This window comes from Culex quinquefasciatus, chromosome 1 (assembly GCF_015732765.1).
Source record: "Culex quinquefasciatus strain JHB chromosome 1, VPISU_Cqui_1.0_pri_paternal, whole genome shotgun sequence".
Taxonomy (NCBI): domain Eukaryota; kingdom Metazoa; phylum Arthropoda; class Insecta; order Diptera; family Culicidae; genus Culex; species Culex quinquefasciatus.
Genome location: NC_051861.1, coordinates 98,230,759 through 98,250,922, shown reverse-complemented (window position 1 = coordinate 98,250,922; position 20,164 = coordinate 98,230,759). Strand labels below are relative to the sequence as shown.

The 20,164-nt window shown below is 35.8% G+C and overlaps 1 protein-coding gene across 1 annotated transcript in view; it reads left to right on the top strand.

Moving 5' to 3' along the window:
• Positions 1-20,164, top strand: part of LOC6052342 — a 106,622-nt gene that overhangs the window by 50,221 nt on the left and 36,237 nt on the right. Inside the window, exons 2-4 of the mRNA XM_038266757.1 lie at positions 13,071-13,285; positions 13,349-13,484; positions 13,556-14,148. Coding sequence (XP_038122685.1) covers positions 13,071-13,285; positions 13,349-13,484; positions 13,556-14,148 — 944 coding nt within the window. The remainder of the gene's footprint in view (positions 1-13,070; positions 13,286-13,348; positions 13,485-13,555; positions 14,149-20,164) is intronic.

The window sequence follows — 20,164 nt, the reverse complement described above, 5'->3', positions numbered from 1 at the left end:
CTATGAAAAAGACAAAAGTTGTTATTTTGTCTTGCATCAACCGGAATTTCGTTCTTTTATGTCCCCAGAAGCACTCCTGAAAATTTGAGCCCATTTGGTAAGGTCTAGGAGCTCCAGTTTTAATTTGAAATTTATATGGGATTTTGATTTATTTTCCATGGGAAACTATCTTTTTTTACATTGTATTAGGATTTTTTTTTTATATAAATCGATGAAATGACTTGATTCTTATAGTAGGAGATAGGTTTTGACCTGGGGAACAACTTTGTAGAACATACCAACATGCTAGGAAGTGACCCTTTAAAGATACAGATACTTTTAGATGGTGGCTTTTGAAGGGGCTTTACTTCAAAAGCCACCATCTAAAAGTATCTGTATCTTTAAAGGGTCACTTCCTAGCATGTTGGTATGTTCCCCAGTTCAAACCTATCTCCTACTATAAGAATCAAGTCATTTCATCGATTTATTAAAAAAAAATACAATGGATAGTTTCCCATGGAAAATAAATCAAAATCCCATATAAATTTCAAATTAAAACTGGAGCTCCTATACCTTACCAAATGGGCTAAAATTTTCAGGAGTGCTTCTGGGGACATAAAAGAACGAAATTCCGGTTGATGCAAGACAAAATAACAACTTTTGTCTTTTTCATAGAAACGTGAACCACGCTACTCATCACCCAGGTGTTTATTTATCAATTTTCAACGATATTTGATGAACATTGAACCAACATTCATTTTGATTCCATTATTAAAATCACAAAAGTTCTACAACCAACAAAACTTAAAATCTGGAAAATTTCCTATTTTTTCAAATTACCTAAATTTTTACGTTGAATTGGGTGATTCTAGGGTTCCCTACCTGAAGAGAAAATTGGTACCGTCATCAGGGGTGACATTGGGTCTAGGGGGTGACCCAATCTCACCCCCAGACCCATCATTCTTATTCAACATATTGTTAATACGTTAAGGGTTGAAAAAATATATTTTTGCAATTCCGTCGCGAAACTACTCACTTTTCCTGTCATTCTTGAACGATGAAATAGCCTACTTTTCTGTACCAAAAATAACAGAATCGAATAGCAACACTTTTCAAAATAAATGCTGAAAAGTTCTACTTTTCAGCACTCAAATGAGTGCTGAAAAGTTGAACTTTTCAGCACTTGTTTTGAAAAGTAACACTTTTCAACATTTTTTTGATTTAAACGATTTTTTGACAAAATACATTAAAATGTGACTTAAAATTTCACTCAGTGTGTGTTTTTTTGGAATTACAAAAAACGTTGTATGGAACTCGTTGCAAAACTTGATTTTTTCACCACTCTTCGTATTTATCCAACTCGGTGAACGTCGTTGGATAAATGTACGACTCGTGCTGAAAAAATCCTCTTTTTGCAACTTGTTGCATAAACTACCATTTTAAAAATGAATTGAACAATACAATTTTTGACTAACAATTTTTAGAGTGGTATTATTTTGAATTTTGATACATGATTTAAATTAAACTTATTTAAATTTTCAAAGGTAAAGTTAAGGTAAAAACAAAATGAATTTAAATTACAAGCCATGTTATCAAGCTGTTTCAAAATGCATTTTACGTCAGTTTAGTTGTTTTGCAACGATTATTTTACAATATCTCAGTAATGTACAACAGAATTTCACATTTAATCTAAATTTAAAGCGTGCGAAAATTTTGATTATAAACGTAGTTAAATGAATTTCTTGTTGTTTTTAGTTTACATGACTACTATTTTTATTGAAAATATTTTTTGAAGTTTTTGTCCCTCGACTAAAAAAGTAAAATAAAAATGAAATTCAAAGCCACTCTTTCAATATTAGAATTGAAAATAGTTTTTTACGCAAATTGTTAAGTTGTTTTCCAATCATTTGTAACCAAAAATATCTAAGCCTTGAGAATTTTTTTTCGAGAAAAAAATGGTTTTGCGTTTGGAATTTCCTAATGGTTCAACTATGCACTATGCAGACATGCATGCATGCATGCAGACATGAATAATATTCCAGCGGTTAAATTATGAAATCAAAAACAATATTATGATCTTCAACATCCATTTTCATTATTAAAAAATGTCAATCAATAGTTCATTCTTTAAAAAAACACGTCAAAATATTATTTTTTCTTTTTGGGTAATTCTCCGCCAACTCACACAGCAGTTGCCCCGACCCATCTTCGATTTGCGTGAAACTTTGTCCTAAGGGGTAACTTTTGTCCCTGATCACGAATCCGAGGTCCGTTTTTTGATATCTCGTGACGGAGGGGCGGTACGACCCCTTCCATTTTTGAACATGCGAAAAAAGAGGTGTTTTTCAATAATTTGCAGCCTGAAACGGTGATGAGATAGAAATTTGGTGTCAAAGGGACTTTTATGTAAAATTAGACGCCCGATTTGATGGCGTACTCAGAATTCCGAATAAACGTATTTTTCATCGAAAAAAGACTAAAAAAGTTTTAAAAATTCTCCCATTTCACAGTGGTCCAGATCGCAAAATTAAGTGGAAAATGGATTTTCCGAAAAATGGTGACGTTTTGGAGCTTTGGTGTCTTCAGAAGAGTTGTTGCAAATGGAAAGGGGCAACTTTTGGTTTGGTTCAAAATTAGGGTGGTTCACGATTAGGGTGATTTTGAAAATCTAACTTTTCAGGAATATTTTTGGGAATTTTTTGTCTTCTAGAAAGTTGATGGGCTTGCCAATCCAAGCAACTTTGTCGAAGACACCAAAATTTTATCTCGTAATCTACGCCTTCTATGACCAAATTTATAAAAAGCATCTGAGCAAACCTTCAAAAATCAGTTTTTTGAACGTGGCAATTCAGGGTTAACTTTTAGAGAAAAGTGATATTCGGAGCACTTTTAGAGCTCTACAAAACAAACATTTTCATTTTTTGACATGTCAATTTGGACTTAAGGGTCAAAAGTTACAGCCATTTTAAGGTAAAAAAGATGCAAATTTAAAACTTAAATATCTCAAAATGGCGCAAGCCAAATTTTAAGCACTAGGTTGCATTTGAAAGAAGAGATCTAGCACTACAAACGCTGAAAAAATCTCAGGGGTGTTTTTCTTTAAACTTGAGATATCTTCATTTGAAAAAGTCTAATTTTCAAGGGAAAACCTTATGGGACCACCCTAACGAAATTCGAAAATTGTCCAAATATATGTTTTTCCATGTAATTTTGCCCGCTGAATCTGAATCTGCCCTCAGAATTGAGCCAAAATGTCAACAAATCGATTTTTGGTCATATTTTGGGTTTAAATGATAATTTTACATGGAAACCCAAAATATGACCAAAAATCGATTTGTTGATTGCTCAATTCTGAGGCAGCAGACAAGCCAATGGAAAAACATGGACATTTTCGAATTTCGTTAGGGTGGTCCCATAAGGAATTCCTTGAAAAAGACTTTCAAATGAAGAGAAAAACACCCCAGGCTGCGTCTCTTTCAAATGCAACCTATGCAAAATTTGGCTTGCGCCATTTTGAATATTTAAGTTTTAAATTTGCATCTTTACCTTAAAATGGCTGTAACTTTAAGTCCAAATTGACATGTCAAAAAATGAAAATGAGCTCTAAAAGTGCTCGAATAACTCTCTGTTAACCTGAATTGCCACGTTCAAAAACTGATTTTGAATTTGCTCAGCTTAATAAATGCGGCACGAGATAAAATTTTGGTGTTTCGAGTTGCTGGATTGGCAAGCCATCAACTGAAGACAAAAAAATTCCCTGAAAAGTTAGATTTTCAAAATCACCTAATCGTGAACCACGAACCAAACAAAAGTTGCCCCATTGCAACTCTTCTGAAGACACCAAAGCTCAAAACGTCACCATTTTCGGAAAATCCATTTTCGATCTAATTCGACCCTTCATTACTCGACTGTAAAAAATTTTGGAACATGTCATTTTATGGGAAATTTAATGTTCTTTTCGAATCTACATTGTCCCAGAAGGGTCATTTTTTCATTTAGAACAAAAATTTTCATTTTAAAATTTCGTGTTTTTTCTAACATTGCAGGGTTATTTTTCAGAGTGTAACAATGTTGTACAAAGTTGTAGAGCAGACAATTACAAAAAATTTGATATATAGAAATAAGGGGTTTGCTTATAAACATCACGAGTTATCGCGATTTTACGAAAAAAAGTTTTGAAAAAGTTGGTCGTCATCGATCATGGCCATTCATGGTCACCCGCGACAGACACGGACGACGAAACAAAGAGAAACGCAAAAAGTAACTTTTTCAAAACTTTTTTTCGTAAAATCGCGATAACTCGTGATAAGCAAACCCTTATCTATATATAATTGTCTGCTCTACAACTTTGTGTTGTTACACTCTAAAAATACCCTGCAATGTTAGAAAAAACACGAAATTTTAAAATGAAAATTTTGTTCTAAATGAAAACATGACCCTTCTGGGACAATGTAGATTCGAAAAGATCCCATAAAATGACATGTTCAAAATTTTACGAGTAACGAAAATGGAGAATTTTAAAACTTTTTAGTGTTTTTCGATGAAAATACGTTTATTCGAATTCTGAGTACGCCATCAAATCGGGCGTCTAATTCTATCTCTCACCGTTTCAGGCTGCAAATTATTGAAAAACACCTGCATTTCAAAATGGAAGGGGTCGTACCGCACGAGATATCAAAAAACTCGGATTCGTGATCAGGGACAAAAGTTAGCCCTTGGGACAAAGTTTCACGCAAATCGAAGAGGGGTCGGGGCAACTTTTCCCGATTTCGTGTGAGTTGGTAGAGAATTACCCTTTTTCAATCAATTGATACACTTTTTTCAGAATTTATTTTTCTTATGTCCTTTTCGGTACAGGGACCTGGTTAGGACCGAGTCGGTTTTTGTAATTACATTGTTCTTAAAGCTAAGAGTAATTACAAATGATACACTTGCAAGATTTTTGTTTTGGACAACAGATAAGAATAACATTCTACTTTATCGGTTATTTGGAGAAATTTGTAATTATTTTACTTATATTTGACAGTATACCGCTATGGCATACTTAAATATTCATACAAATTTGTAATTAACTTATAGTTTTTTTTCCAAAATGATAAATTTTGAAGACCTGTTAAAACAATATTCACATTCATCCAATAACTTTTTTTCCAATTTTTGTGAAAAAATGTGTATGCGCAAATTCAAAAAAAGAAGTATTCTATCAAATTTGACATTTCTTTAGAAGGTGGTAATAGCAAGCATTTTTCTTAAACAAAATTATTTCAATGTTTTCCAGTAACAGGTACAACATTTTACTATTTTGCCTTTTTCTTAACTGTGCAATATAACGTTTGATTTTGTGACCATGTGAATTGAATAACGAAATTTGAATATGCCGTTTCCGTTTATTTTGTTAATTGAAATAATATCCCCCACAACAAGACTCCAGGAAATGTCTCCGAATCGGGGAAATCTGCCTGTCGTTATGATGGGAAAAACGATCCCCCGCCGGTAATGCTTCCAAAACATCTTGGAGGCATGTTTTTCGTCTTACGGAAAGCTGAGATATTTCGCAGATATTTTAATGATGTGTTTTTCGCACTATACACCTGAACTGCCGCGCCACTGGTACTGTTGCGGGAAGAAACATGATGCTGTTTTTGGAGGCGTGCTCGAGCATGACTGTGGATACACCCACTACTACTAGGGCTAGGGCATGGTAAACTCAGGCTTAGACTAGAGTGGGTCACCGTAGGAATTTCTATACGTGGCAGTAAACGAGATCCAAAAATTTAGAGTGTTGTTGTTTGCGAAACTTCTTGTGGTTCACAGTAGTTGAAGGTTTCATTAAATTTCACGAGGGGATTGGTGTAACAGGAGCTGTGTGTGGGCAAAGGCAATGACACTAGAGTTGAGCTTGCCATAAACTAATATGATTTTTTTTTAAACCTAACCATGGAAAATGGGTGCCTTATGTGACTTACAAATAATACAAAATATACTAAAAAGTTAAATTATTCATTGAATAAATGTCTCACGAAAATCATAAAAATCTGAGAAAACCAGCATTAAATCGACCTAGCTCGAGATAAACTCCTCCCAAAAGAAGGGTAAATTTCCCTGCCAAAGCTGCAAGGAATCCCCCGTTAACGAATTCTTACATTTTTACATTCATCCTTTTTTTTCTAAGCGCATCCCCCTTTTTTATATGAGGGGCCATAAAAGCACACGACCCACGCGCTTCAAAGAATCCTGAAGCAGTACAAAAAAAACAACGACGCGTTTTTTCTTCACCCGGTGGAAAGCCTTCTCCGGCAAAGCTGCTCAAACTTTTCACCGGAATGTCCCATTCATGCGTGCTTTCGTACCTCGCTCAGAACTCCTTGAGGGGAGGGAGAATAAGAACTTTGTTGTTGATTGTTGCATGCGAATTTTTCGCCAGACTTTCGAAAAGGTACAAACAAACTTTGGGCTTAGGACTTTTTACACTCAGTCGCATTGAAAAATTTTACTTATTTTTGCAAGGATACCTGAAATAAAGTACGGTGAACCGGAGTAAAATTTATAAGATTACAATTTATTTTACATAATATGTAAAATAAATTGTAACTTATCAATTTTACTCCGGGGTAATTCTCTACCAACTCACACGAAATCGGGAAAAGTTGCCCCGACCCCTCTTCGATTTGCGTGAAACTTTGTCCTAAGGGGTAACTTTTGTCCCTGATCACGAATCCGAGGTCCGTTTTTTGATATCTCGTGACGGAGGGGCGGTACGACCCCTTCCATTTTGAACATGCGAAAAGAGGTGTTTTCAATAATTTGCAGCCTGAAACGGTGATGAGATAGAAATTTGGTGTCAAAGGGACTTTTATGTAAAATTAGACGCCCGATTTGATAGCGTACTCAGAATTCCGAAAAACGTATTTTCATCGAAAAAACACTAAAAAGTTTTAAAATTCTCCCATTTTCCGTTACTCGACTGTAAAAATTTTGAAACATGTCATTTTATGGGAAATTTAATGTACTTTTCGAATCTACATTGTCCCAGAAGGGTCATTTTTTCATTTAGAACAAAATTTTTCATTTTAAAATTTCGTGTTTTTTCTAACTTTGCAGGGTTATTTTTTAGAGTGTAACAATGTTCTATAAAGTTGTAGAGCAGACAATTACAAAAAATTTGATATATAGACATTAGGGGTTTGCTTATAAACATCACAAGTTATCGCGATTTTACGAAAAAAAGTTTTGAAAAAGTTACTTTTTGCGTTTCTCTTTGTTTCGTCGTCCGTGTCTGTCGCGGGTGACGTTGAACGGCCATGATCGATGACGACCAACTTTTTTAAAACTTTTTTTCGTAAAATCGTGATAACTTGTGATGTTTATAAGCAAAACCCTTATGTATATATATTAAAATTTTTGTAATTGTCTGCTCTACAACTTTGTAGAACATTGTTACACTCTAAAAAATAACCCTGCAAAGTTAGAAAAAACACGAAATTGTAAAATGAAAAATTTTGTTCTAAATGACCCTTCTGGGTCAATGTAGATTCGAAAAGTACATTAAATTTCCCATAAAATGACATGTTCCAAAATTTTACAGTCGAGTAACGAAAATGGGAGAATTTTTAAAACTTTGTGTTTTTTCGATGTTTTTTCTGAGTATCAAATCGGGCGTCTAATTACATAAAAGTCCCTTTGACACCAAATTTCTATCTCACCGTTTCAGGCTGCATTGAAAAACACCTCTTTCGCATGTTCAAAAATGGAAGGGGTCGTACCGCCCCTCCGTCACGAGATATCAAAAAACGGACCTCGGATTCGTGATCAGGGACAAAAGTTACCCCTTAGCACAAAGTTTCACGCAAATCGAAGAGGGGTCGGGGCAACTGCTGTGTGAGTTGGCGGAGAATTACCCTCCGGTTTACCGTTCTTTATTTCAGATGAAATTGTGAAAAATAAGTATTATATTATTTAACCAGTAAAACTATTCTCATAAGCAATTCGCTGCAAAATCTTATGCATTTTGATTTTCCTTATTTTTCTATTTATCTCAAACTTACAATTTTGGATGCTAAAAAAAATACTTGGCAAAGCTGTAGGCATTGATGAGGACTATTTAGAAAAAAACGTACAAGCAAAAAAAAAATGCCAATTTTTTATTAACTTTTTTTCTTTCCTCACTGAGGTAAGGCTTATAATCCTGCTCTAAAAATAAACTTTTCCGATAAAGCTCGTAGACCCACCTTTACGTATACCTATCGACTCAGAATCTAAAACTGAACAAATGTCTGTCCGTCTGTGCGTATGTGTGTATGTGTGTTACCAATAATGTTATCCAGTTCATTCAGCACTGGCTGAACCGATGTAGGCCAAATCGGTCGCATCTGATTTGATTTATAGGGTCTCTAGGGTCTAGTTGCGATAAGTAGTTCAAAAGTTATGTTTACGAATGTGTTTTCGCAGATATTAGGAAGTTAGATAAATGATAAAGTCATATCAATGAGTCTAAATTATCGAAGATCTGGCACCCTGCCTCCGGATACATCTTACGACCTATCGTTGGATAGATAAACAAAAAAACCTTGCAATTGAGTCCAATAGATCGAAGATTCTGGCAACCCTGTCTCAAGTTGTAACCACTTAAGTGATATTTATGTAATTTTTTTAAGCAGGATCTCACTCATCTGTACAAAAACTGTGTCCGAATTTATCTGCTGGCCTATCGTTGGGTAGGTAATCAAAAGACTTATCAATCGAGTTTAAAAGATTGAAGATTTTGCAACTCCTTTTTCGGTTTCTGCTTACTTTGCTTAAAAAAATATAATTCAGATAAAAACTATTTGCGGATTTTGTTTATAGTGCGTCTATCCCGCGGATTCCCGGGATTTTTCCAAAACTGGAAACTCTCAAAATAAAAAAAATCAAATTTTGGTTTGGAAAATCAGATTAATATTTTTTTTTTAAATTTCATATTACAGAAAATTTATTGAATCCTCTAAAAAGATGATTTTCAATCACTCCTAAAAGTTTCATGAAGATGTTACATGAAAATTTTGCCGTCCGCAACTTTCAAACTTTCAAAGCGTTTTTCTCGAAACACCGAGTTGATTTACGGGTGCCACGATATATCAAGATGGGATGGACCAAATTGGCTAAAATTTGCGGTGAAGACCCTCAAGACATATCCCTTGTGCATGACGAAGCCCAATTTTGAAATTTTGCTTTTTAAACAAATACCAAAATCAAAAACTAACGATTTTTTAAATGAAAAATTCAAAAATATTTTATTTTTTCATAAAATAAGATTTTTGAAAATCGGCTTTCGTCGTGCACAAAGGACCGGTTTAATGAGTCTTCACCAAACTTTTTGAGCTGATTTGGTCATGGCAATGTTAAGATATCGTGTCACCCGATTTTTGAAACTGCTAACTTCAAATAGCTTTATCTCGACAATGATACAACCAAATGTCTTCTAATTTGTTTTGATGATTCATGAAAATGTATATTTTAATGCTCTGAAAACAAATTTGAAATAAAAATTAGTGTGTGCTCAAACCATCCTCTGACTTTTTTTGTCGATATACATGTAGAACATAAAACATCGGCATCTGATGAAAATCAGGACAAATGTATCGAATTAGGACAGGTGTTTAAGAGCGAGTTTTTCACCAATGTGAAACAGGTCGTATCGAGGTGCTCCGATTTGGATGAAACTTTCAGGGTTTGTTTGTCTATACATGAGATGAACTCATGCCAAATATGAGCCCTCTACGACAATGGAAAGTGGGGTAAAACGGGCATTGAAGTTTGAGGTCCAAAAAACATGAAAAATATTAAAATTGCTCGCATTTCCGTAAAACTTCATCAACTCCAACTCTCTTAGATGCATTCGAATGGTCTTTTGAAGTCCTTTAAAATGTGCTATAGACATCCAGGATTGGTTTGACTTTTTCTCATAGCTTTTGCAAATTACCGTTAAAAATGGATTTTTTTAAAACCTTAATAACTTTTTGCAACAGCCTCCAACATCCATACTCCCATAGGTCAAAAGTTAGGGAATTTCATGAACTATAAGCCTACGGTATTAACTTTTTGGCCAATCGCAGTTTTTCTCATAGTTTTATGATTTTTCTATAACAAACATTTTACAACGTTGCTTTTTGCCCCGTAGGCTTCCATAGCGGCACTTTTTGGTCTCAATTTTGTCATTTTCGGAATCCTCAGAAAATTTTACATTAGATTGAGGTGCAATTTTTCTGCAAAATGTTATTTTTATTGATTACTGTTTAAACAGGAACAGAGCAAGAAAAATTAAATCGATCTTTTGTACCTATTAAGACTGTAGTCCCGATTTTTTCCAGTTGGCAGTAGTGATTTAAAGATAATTTGTAAAATATGTTTTATTTAAAAAAATGTCGAGATGAATCTAAAATTTCACATGGATATGTTTCCTTTTTTTAGACATTTTTAAAAAAGTTATTGAGGCTTATATAAATGAATAAAAAATAAATATTTTTCTCAAGATTATTATTTTTAAAACATGTACTGGGGTAGGCCACACAAAGTCCATGCACTATTTTGGAAAACAAAGTATTTGCAATAGTGTTTAGAAAAATAGTTACTTTAAAAATTCTTAGTTTAAATTCCGGGGTGACTTTGATAGTCGTAGTTTTTCTTGTCAAAATCAAATTTAAAATGTGCAAACTTTATTTGTACGTTAAATGTACCATCACTAAACTAGCTGATATAGTTTTTAAGAAAAAATCAATGTTTATATTTAGTTAACTTAGTTTATGAGCTTTTTAACAAAAAAACATATAAATTTTAGGTAAAATTGTTAAAAAGTCAGAACATTACCTGAAATTTGTTAAAACTATTTTTTTGTTTTAAAATTATCGATTTATATTGCATTTTATACTGAATTCGAAGCACGAAACACCAGTTTTGACATTTTACATGAAATTTGTTCAACTGAGATTGCGATTTGGATTGAGATTTGGAGATTTTTTTTTAATTGTGTTTTAAAAACACACATTATTTATTATTTACAAGCTTATTTAACCTTCTCCTAGTGGAAAATTGTCCAAAGAATCCGAATATGCATTCCGTTTTCCGATTCAAAATAATGTTCATTGAGAAAATCATGACACTTTGAGAAGTTTAAAATAATGACTTTCATCTACATTTTCTTAACTATAGTTAACTAACATTTTAAACTTTTCAAAATTTTATGAAATGTTCTTTTCGTGGTACTTTGAACACTTCTCTACCACGGTCAGTATGATTCTTAACCATTCCTTACGTATTTTAATTGTACTCTTCATTTTGCGGAAAAATCACCCCGTTTTACGGTATTTAATTAAATTAATTATGATAAAAAAGAAAATGTCATACAAGTTTAATTTTCAACATTGAAAATCAAACCAATAGAGGAAATTCTTGTATGTTTGGCAGGTTAAGCACTCGCTTCTAACTCCATCCAATTTGCTGATTTTAACTATTTAAACAATTTCTTTTGTAAAACTGTTGATAGCAGCTTGCTTGCTCACTTCTTATTTAGCTATTTATCATTCGATTTCAGTTGAAAACGCTTTTTATGAGCCGTAATTGAACGTCAAAGTGCTAATATGGCAACATAAGTGGCTTGATGGAGTAGGATGCTGGTCCCCTTCTTTTGAAATTATTGAGACTTGAAAATTTAGGGCTAAATAGATGACTCTGAAAAAAACTATTTTTTTCAAAAAAATTAATACTCCTGAGGCTGTATTTTAGCAACCAACTATCTATTGGACTATCAACAAAGTCAAAACAGTTTAGGTGTTTTTTTTTCTCTTTATTTTACTCTATATATGGGTCTATAAAACGTTACTTAATCCACCTTTAGGTGGTTGGTGCCTTTCTCTCATATGGGTCATTCCACCTGTAGTGTGCAAGAAAAAATGCAAATTTGAAAATTACCATCTCCGATTCTGCTCAAATTTGGCAGAGCTGTTGAGACGACCAAAACATGCAAAAATACCGAATTTCATCCAAATCGGACCACCCCTTCCATTTTTGCACCCTCCCAAAAAATCGACTTTTCGGCGATTTTTGAGCGAAACCTTTATCTTCAAACGACGATAACTCAGGAACCACACGTCTTAGAGGGTCGGTCTTAGACTCAATTTTGAAGGAAATCGGACGTAGAATCCATTTCCGTGATCAAAATTTAGATTAACATATTTTTTCCACCTATATTGCGCAATTGAAAACTTTAAATGGCCGTATCTCAAAACAACCCTATTTATTTTTTAAATTTGACCTCATTTTTTGGGAGGGTACAAAAATGGAGGGGGTGGTCCGATTTGGATGAAATTCGGGATTTTTGCATGTTTTGATAGTCTCAACAGCTCTGCCAAATTTGAGCAGAATCGGAGATGGTAATTTTCAAATTTGCATTTTTACTTGCACACTTCAGGTGGAATGACCCATATGAGAGAAAGGCACCAACCACCTAAAGGTGGATTAAGTAACGTTTTTCTGACAAATCACAAGTAGATGTATACTTAAGATTGACGTAATCTTCTGAAACTCACGTAAAATAATGCTTTACGTATGCTTTGTCGCATATTTACATAAATTTGCATTTCAATTTATATGTTTCATGACGGGCATAAATTAACAATGTAACTTTCAGATTTTTTTTCTGTGTACCCAATAACTTTTTCGAGGACACCAAATCGATCAGAAATTCATTTCTCATGATACAGATTTTTATATATTCAAAATGCCATTTTCTAAAAACAGCCTGCAAATTCTAATCAACAATGACGAACAAACAAAACAACAACATTTCTTTTGACTTTTTTACACAACTGAGTTTACTTCGATACACGGCCCTCATCATCTGGAAAACCGGTTCTCTGTTCTTTTCCCCTGAATAAAGTCTTAAAACAAGATTCCAAACTCGTACCGACCCAAGCCAAAACATTTTCCCTTGCTTGGTTGGATGGCTCATTAAATCCGAGCTGGAATCTGTTGTTGTCTACATTGTCACTTCAAAGAGAGGCGCGCTGTCCTTCCACGAAACTAACAGATTTGTTTTCTTTTTTCGCTTTCGCTTCCAGTAACCTACGCCGTGTACGGTCTCGACAGCGTCCACATCCGCGTTCCGCAGGCCGTGGCGCTTGGCAGCTCGGCGGTGCTGATCTGCGAGTGCGACCTGCCCGACGAGGACCTGTACTCGGTCAAGTGGTACAAAGGCAAGCACGAGTTCTTCCGCTACACCTCGAAGGAGATCCCGTCGATCAAGATCTTCCCGAAGGCGGGCATCAACGTCAATGTGAGTAAACGGGGTTTGACGTGGTGTTGCACGGTTGATTTCATTGCAACTTTTTTTTTAAAGGTCGATCACTCCAACGCAAGCCACGTGATCCTGGGTAACGTGGAACCACACACCAGCGGGAAGTACAGCTGCGAGGTGACCGAGGCGGCACCCTCCTTCCACACTAAGATAGTAACTAGAGATTTAAATGTAGTAGGTGGGTCTCAACCAACAACATGGCTTGAAGGGTTTTGCCAACTCAACAACATCCCGCTTCTTCCCCCGCAGATTTACCCAAAAGCGATCCGGTGATAGTGGACATGAAGCCGTACTACGGCGCGGACGAGTTTCTCGAGGTCGAATGCATATCAAACGAATCACTGCCCGCGGCCCGGCTCGAATGGCTCATCAACGATCAGCCGCTGGGCGTGATACAGCCCCCGTCCAGGTTGGAGTTTCTAACCCTACCGGCGGTGGCCAATGCAACCTCCGGAAGCGGTAGCAGTAGCAACAGCAGCAGCGGCACCGACGGCAGTACCTCCACAGTGACCGCCACTAGCAGTAAGAAATCCACCAAGTCTTCCCTGCGCCACAAGTCGGACGAGGAGTCCGGCGATTTGACAAACTCGCTTGAAGGTGGTGGCGGCGAGTTGGCGGTACCGCTGGCCATGATCGCTTCGGCGGCGGCTGCCCTCTCGCTGACGACGAGCTCGACCTCAACGGGGTCGGTGCTGCCCTCGCCAGCGGCCATCCACGCTGGGAGTTCCAGTGGGAAGTCCGGCGGTGGCAAGAAGGCGCTGGTGAACAGCCGGTACGAACGGTCCGTGGCGCGGCTCAAGTTGCTGCTCGGGCATGAACACTTTGAGGAGGGGAAGATCAAGGTGAGTCATATTGTTCCCAAATTATACCAATCAGATTTAAATCAAATCAGAAAATTATAGGATGAAAATTGTGCACCTTTTCAGCATAATTACTCGCTAGTGTATATGAAAATCGTTTCCAAGTCATTAATTTTCTCGTTCATCTGCTTTTGACTGACCAAAAACGTGATTAAATTTGTGAAGGTTGCTTGCTTTTCTGTCATTAATTTCCGCTCATTACACATTCTCAGTATTCTGCAAATAATTTCCCTTCCCCGTACTCAATTCCCCCTTCCTGACCAGCTTCCCACCACCCTCCACGTTAAATCAATTTGATGAAAAGCGCTCAATTTTCACCTTTAAATGTGCGAGGATCCTCCCTCCGGCAGACAGACCCACCTCAATTCCATTTTCCACCAAAACCGCCCTTTTAATGAAAATCGATGACTTAAAAACCCGTCAATCAGTGTCATTGGTCACCTCCAAGCCACCCCCCACACAATTCAACAGAACTGGAACGAAACCAACTTTTTTTTCCCGAATCCATAAATTTGCTGCAACGTTCATTATCGTTTTCCATTTTGGCAGATTTGGGTTCTTTCAATACATTTTTTTGCCTCTTTTTATTTTGCCATTCACAACGTCTAAGAATGTCAGGCCAGCAGGTGCTCCGTCTCAGCTGATGGGATGGATTTTTCCATTCAGTCTCTCTGTCTGCAGTTTTCCGAACCTGTCAACGGAGCGCAAGCCAGGCCGGAAATGCGACAAGTTGAGTCAGGCTGGGAGAAGGGGAGAGTAAATCCTGGATGAATGCAACTAAAAGTGCAGTAAGGATTTTGAAGTTAATATTTTTATTAACCAAAATCAAAGTTTTGTTTTTCAGATCATAGTCCAGGCCATGAATGGACTTTTGCAACAAATATATAATTGAATCTTTATACCAGCTTTGAGAATTAGGAGAATTTTTGTTTTGCATTGTTTTAAATTTTAAAGTTTACGTTAAAATTAGTTAAAAAAGTAATTCAATCATATGGTTAAAAGAATCATTTTCCCATCATTAAAATTAGTTTTTTTTTTAGATTTAGGTCTGAAAGGGTTAAAGAGAACAATGTATAAAACATTTTACTCCCTGAAAAATATTGCTTTTTAATTTTTTTGTTTTCACACATATTAATTCAATCATATCAAATTAATTTTGTCAACCTGATTTGACCACGATTTTAAAAATGTTTACAAGAGAAAAAAAAACGCAAATATTAAAAAAAAAATCAATAATTCTTAAGACATCGACATACGAGTGGTTCTATCCCATTCCTCGGAATTTCATTTCCAAAATAATCATTCCTCAGAATATACCATCCTCGAGATGCTTTTCACCAGAAATTCTTTCGCCAGAATTATTTCAGTTTTACCAAAAGAAAGATACATTTTATTGAGGAATAAGAAAGATTTACTAGTTTTTAATATCTTCACAGAAAAAAAAACAATTCAGTTCACGAATATGAGAACCACGAAGGAATTTATTCATGAGTATGGTGCATTTGCACTATAAACGTGAATATATTCTTTCGTGGTTCTCGCATTCGTCACGTCACGATTTTTAGAATTGTTTTTTTTGTGTTCACTCTTAAAATTCTGCATTTTTCTAATCTTTAAATTAATCAAATCGTCAAATCTTCAAATCTTCAAATCTTCAAATCTTCAAATCTTCAAATCTTCAAATCTTCAAATCTTCAAATCTTCAAATCTTCAAATCTTCAAATCTTTAAATCTTCAAATCTTCAAATCTTCAAATCTTCAAATCTTCAAATCTTCAAATCTTCAAATCTTCAAATCTTCAAATCTTCAAATCTTCAAATCTTCAAATCTTCAAATCTTCAAATCTTCAAATCTTCAAATCTTCAAATCTTCAAATCTTCAAATCTTCAAATCTTCAAATCTTCAAATCTTCAAATCTTCAAATCTTCAAATCTTCAAATCTTCAAATCTTCAAATCTTCAAATCTTCAAATCTTCAAATCTTCAAATCTTCAAATCTTCAAATCTTCATATCTTCAAATCTTCAAATCTTCAAATCTTCAAATCTTCAAATCTTCAAATCTTCAAATCTTCAAATCTTCAAATCTTCAAATCTTCAAATCTTCAAATCTTCAAATCTTCAAATCATCAATCTGTTAAATTTTCAAATAAGTAATTCTCCGCCAACTCACACAGCAGTTGCCCCGACCCCTCTTCGATTTGCGTGAAACTTTGTCCTAAGGGGTAACTTTTGTCCCTGATCACGAATCCGAGGTCCGTTTTTTGATATCTCATGACGGAGGGGCGGTACGACCCCTTCATTTTTTGAACATGCGAAAAAAGAGTTGTTTTTCAATAATTTGCAGCCTGACACGGTGATGAGATAGAAATTTGGAGTCAAAGGGATTTATATGTAAAATTAGACGCCCGATTTGATGGCGTACTATTTCGTAAAATTGCGATAACTCGTGAAGTTTACAAGCAAACCCCTTATGTTTCTGTATAAAAATTTCTGTAATTATCTGCTCTACAACCCTTAGGACAAAGTTTCAAGCAAATCGAAGAGGGGTCGGGGCAACTTTTTCCGATTTCGTGTGAGTTGGTAGAGAATTACTCAATCAGAATATCCTTTTTAAAATAGGGCGAATCTCCATGCATTTCGTAGTTCTCGCAAAAATTGACTCTATTTTTTTACCAAAACAACAGCAATAATTATTTCTGGGAAGTGGTTGATTCTGGTGAATCCTTAACACTGGAACGCCCAACGCATGTCCAACTTACACGGACGCCCAAGCCTCCCAAAAAAGGTGGAACGGTAACTTCAACTCGCTGGTTCTCGGGCCTAACTCAACCAATCAAGATGATTCTTCTTTCCAGTGATTTGTTAGGATGTCTAGATCATTCTAGAACTTTGCAGAACTTAATTTGAACAAATCTGTAATTTCTGCGACCGAAAACATCGTTCCAACTTTTTTTTCGCGTGTAAAAAAACTCACTGGAAAGAAGAATCATCTTGATTGGTTGAGTTAGGCCCGAGAACCAGCGAGTTGAAGTTACCGTTCCAACTTTTTTGGAGCCTTGGGCGTTGGAATGTTAATCTGGGTTATTGGTACTTCTGGGGAATGGGTTAGAACCGATCTTAATATTTGACGCTATCTTATTGACAATCAGATAACTTTAGTTTTCCTGCTCATTTTTCTCATGTTATTTATTACATGCTTGAAAAGAAATCTGTCACTGAGTGTGGCTGCTCGACACTTGAAAGAGCTTTCTGTCAGCGATCATTTCCGAAATCGAAATTTGATCGCTCACACACAGCGCCTTTTATGATCGTTATTGCTTGGCGACGGTCGGTAAACGTAAACACAAAGTCAAAACGAACGAAAAATGAGAACCTCTCAAGCAGCCGCCCGAACGAAACAACGTGCTCTTTCTCTCGTTTTTCGTCTCTCTCTTTGTTGTGTTTGCTGTGTGGTGACAGAAGTCACTTGATTGCGACCATGGGAGAGATGATCGGAATCTCGGTAGAATGTCAAACGACCGTTCTCTGAGCGAATGTATTTCTAGAGGGAGGACTTTGCATAGAACTCATTAGCTCGTGCGTGAAATGAACGAAAGTAGAAGCTTCCGTGGCCGTGAAGTTACGGGTTTCGCCTTGGGGAAGGTGATGGGTTCGATTCCTGTCTGGCTCGGCAAAGTCAGATCCCTTAAAGGAGCAAATATGCTCACTGGGAGTACTGACCGGTAGGGGATGGGTTTTGACTAGCGGCGTGCTGGGTTTCCAATCCAGAGATCGTGAGTTCGATTCTCGTACCGGGATGATGAAGAATGTCAAAATCAGGTTGTTGTGCAAGGTTTGTGGATTAAATAAGGTAAGGCGGGATTTTCCAGTTTTCAAAATAGTTGACACGAAACCTTGATTTTCTATGAAGATTTTCAGATAAATGAAAATTTGACCACTATCCATGCCAATTTTACCACTTTTTCTGTAGAGTTGTTAAGCAAGCCAAACTGGTGGTGCACAGCTAAAAATTTAGTAATCCAGTTGCGTGTAAAAGGCATGGGTGTAAAATAAATATTGCATTATTTTATGAAATTCTGTGTAATATTACACCCTGAAATATGTAGCCCATCAGTATGGGAAACCTACTTGACCGAAATGTCAAGCTCATATATGCGTTTATCCTTACAGCTTTTCATCGGTCTGATGGCCGAGTGGGCTAAGGCGCCAGTCCTTACTGTTGGTGCCGGGTTTGAATCCCGTCGGTTGCAACTTTTTTTTTTGTGTTTGCAAAAAAAGTACATGCAGTGTGTAATATTAAGTGTTTATTTTGACGAAGGTGATGTGCATGCTTTTGCATGCGATTTTACCATCGGATTTTTTGCTGTGTGGTGGTGGTGGTGAAGACGATTGGACTGTTATGTCACCTATCACTAATAAAGTTGATATTTCGTAAGCACTGCATGAGAGTATCAACATAATTTTGTCTAATATGGCAAGTTGTTCACAATACCAACCCTTGGTCTCCAAGCAATAGTATGTTAAATACCAATAATCATAACAGCATTGACAAAATTTAAGTACTAAATAGGAGAGGAATACCAGGATAATTTTATAATTTTGTCTAAAAAATAAAATAAGGAAATTTATTTATTTAAGCACTTTTTCAATCGTTGAGCTTGGTTAAAAAATACATCTTTATTGAAAAGGTCAGAAATTTCAATAACAGAAATTTAACATTGATAATCTTACTATTAGTTTTCCAGATATCGTCATTTGAAAAAGTCAGGCTAATAAGGTGACAATTAGGAGATTCATTTTCATCATTTTGAATCCTTTGTAAGGCTGTATCTCAGAAAGAGAAAATGTTGGAAATTTTATAAACTACCAAAAAAAAAAAAAAAAAATCAGAGCTGGACAGCTTTTCTTTAAACTCTGGAAACATTTACATTACATTTCAACTGTTTTCCGTATACGTTGTTTCGTGCTTTTGACGGCTTCAGTCTTTTCAATTAGCGAATTCAGATTAGCTTATTCGAAGGCAGATCTATTCGAATTAGAGGGTGACGATTCTCGAGATTTTCAATTTCCCGGGAATCGAGAGTTGAATTTTGCCATTTCCCGGGAATTCTCGGGACCCGAGAGTTATTTTTTTGACCATGCTAATATTGGCAATAATTTAAAAGAAAAGTAAAAAATAAGTTTTTTTATGAATTTACTTACACCCAAAACTGGCAGCGCTAGTCCGAGAGAATGATGGTCTCGATTCGAGAGAATAGTGGTACCATTCACGGACGCAGAGAACACAGCTCGAGATGGGCGATAGAACTATTCTCTCGAGGTTCATTTGCAAAAAAAGTTCATCCGTCAAACAAAAAACCATAAGTGTCGACAACGGGAATCGAACCAGAGACCTTTGACAAATCAATCCAATGACTTAGCTGCCTCGGCCACCACAGCTTGGTGACCATGGAGAAGTCAGAAGTCGATGTATGACACTTGTTGGAGATTTATTGATTCAACTAACGAATGAACTCATTTGTTATGATGGTGTGAGTTGGTACCATTATTCCATCGATTTTGGCACTGAGCCCTCAATAAATTTTGAGAGAACGATTATCTCGACTCTGAATTTTGGGTGTACAATTGATTCTTACTAATTTTAGTTTAAATAATATATAATTTCTCAGTATCGGGATTTTTGCAATACGATAAATAACGACTCAAACAACAATTTAAACTTGTTTTTTTCCTTTTCAATGTCAACTGTAAATATTCATTGAAGAAATATTTACAGTTATAAGGAAAACCCGAATGTTCACAATTGCCGGACAATTACTTTACAAAGTTTGCCAGAGTTTTTTTCCCCAAATATAATTTAATATTGAGGTTGACGTGAAACACAAAATGACAAGAGAGGATGTGGAAATTGAATTTATTTTGAAAAAGCTTTACCCGCTTAGAAATAATAAATAAAAATCATATTTAAAAAACTTCAAATTTCATTTCAGTGGTGTAA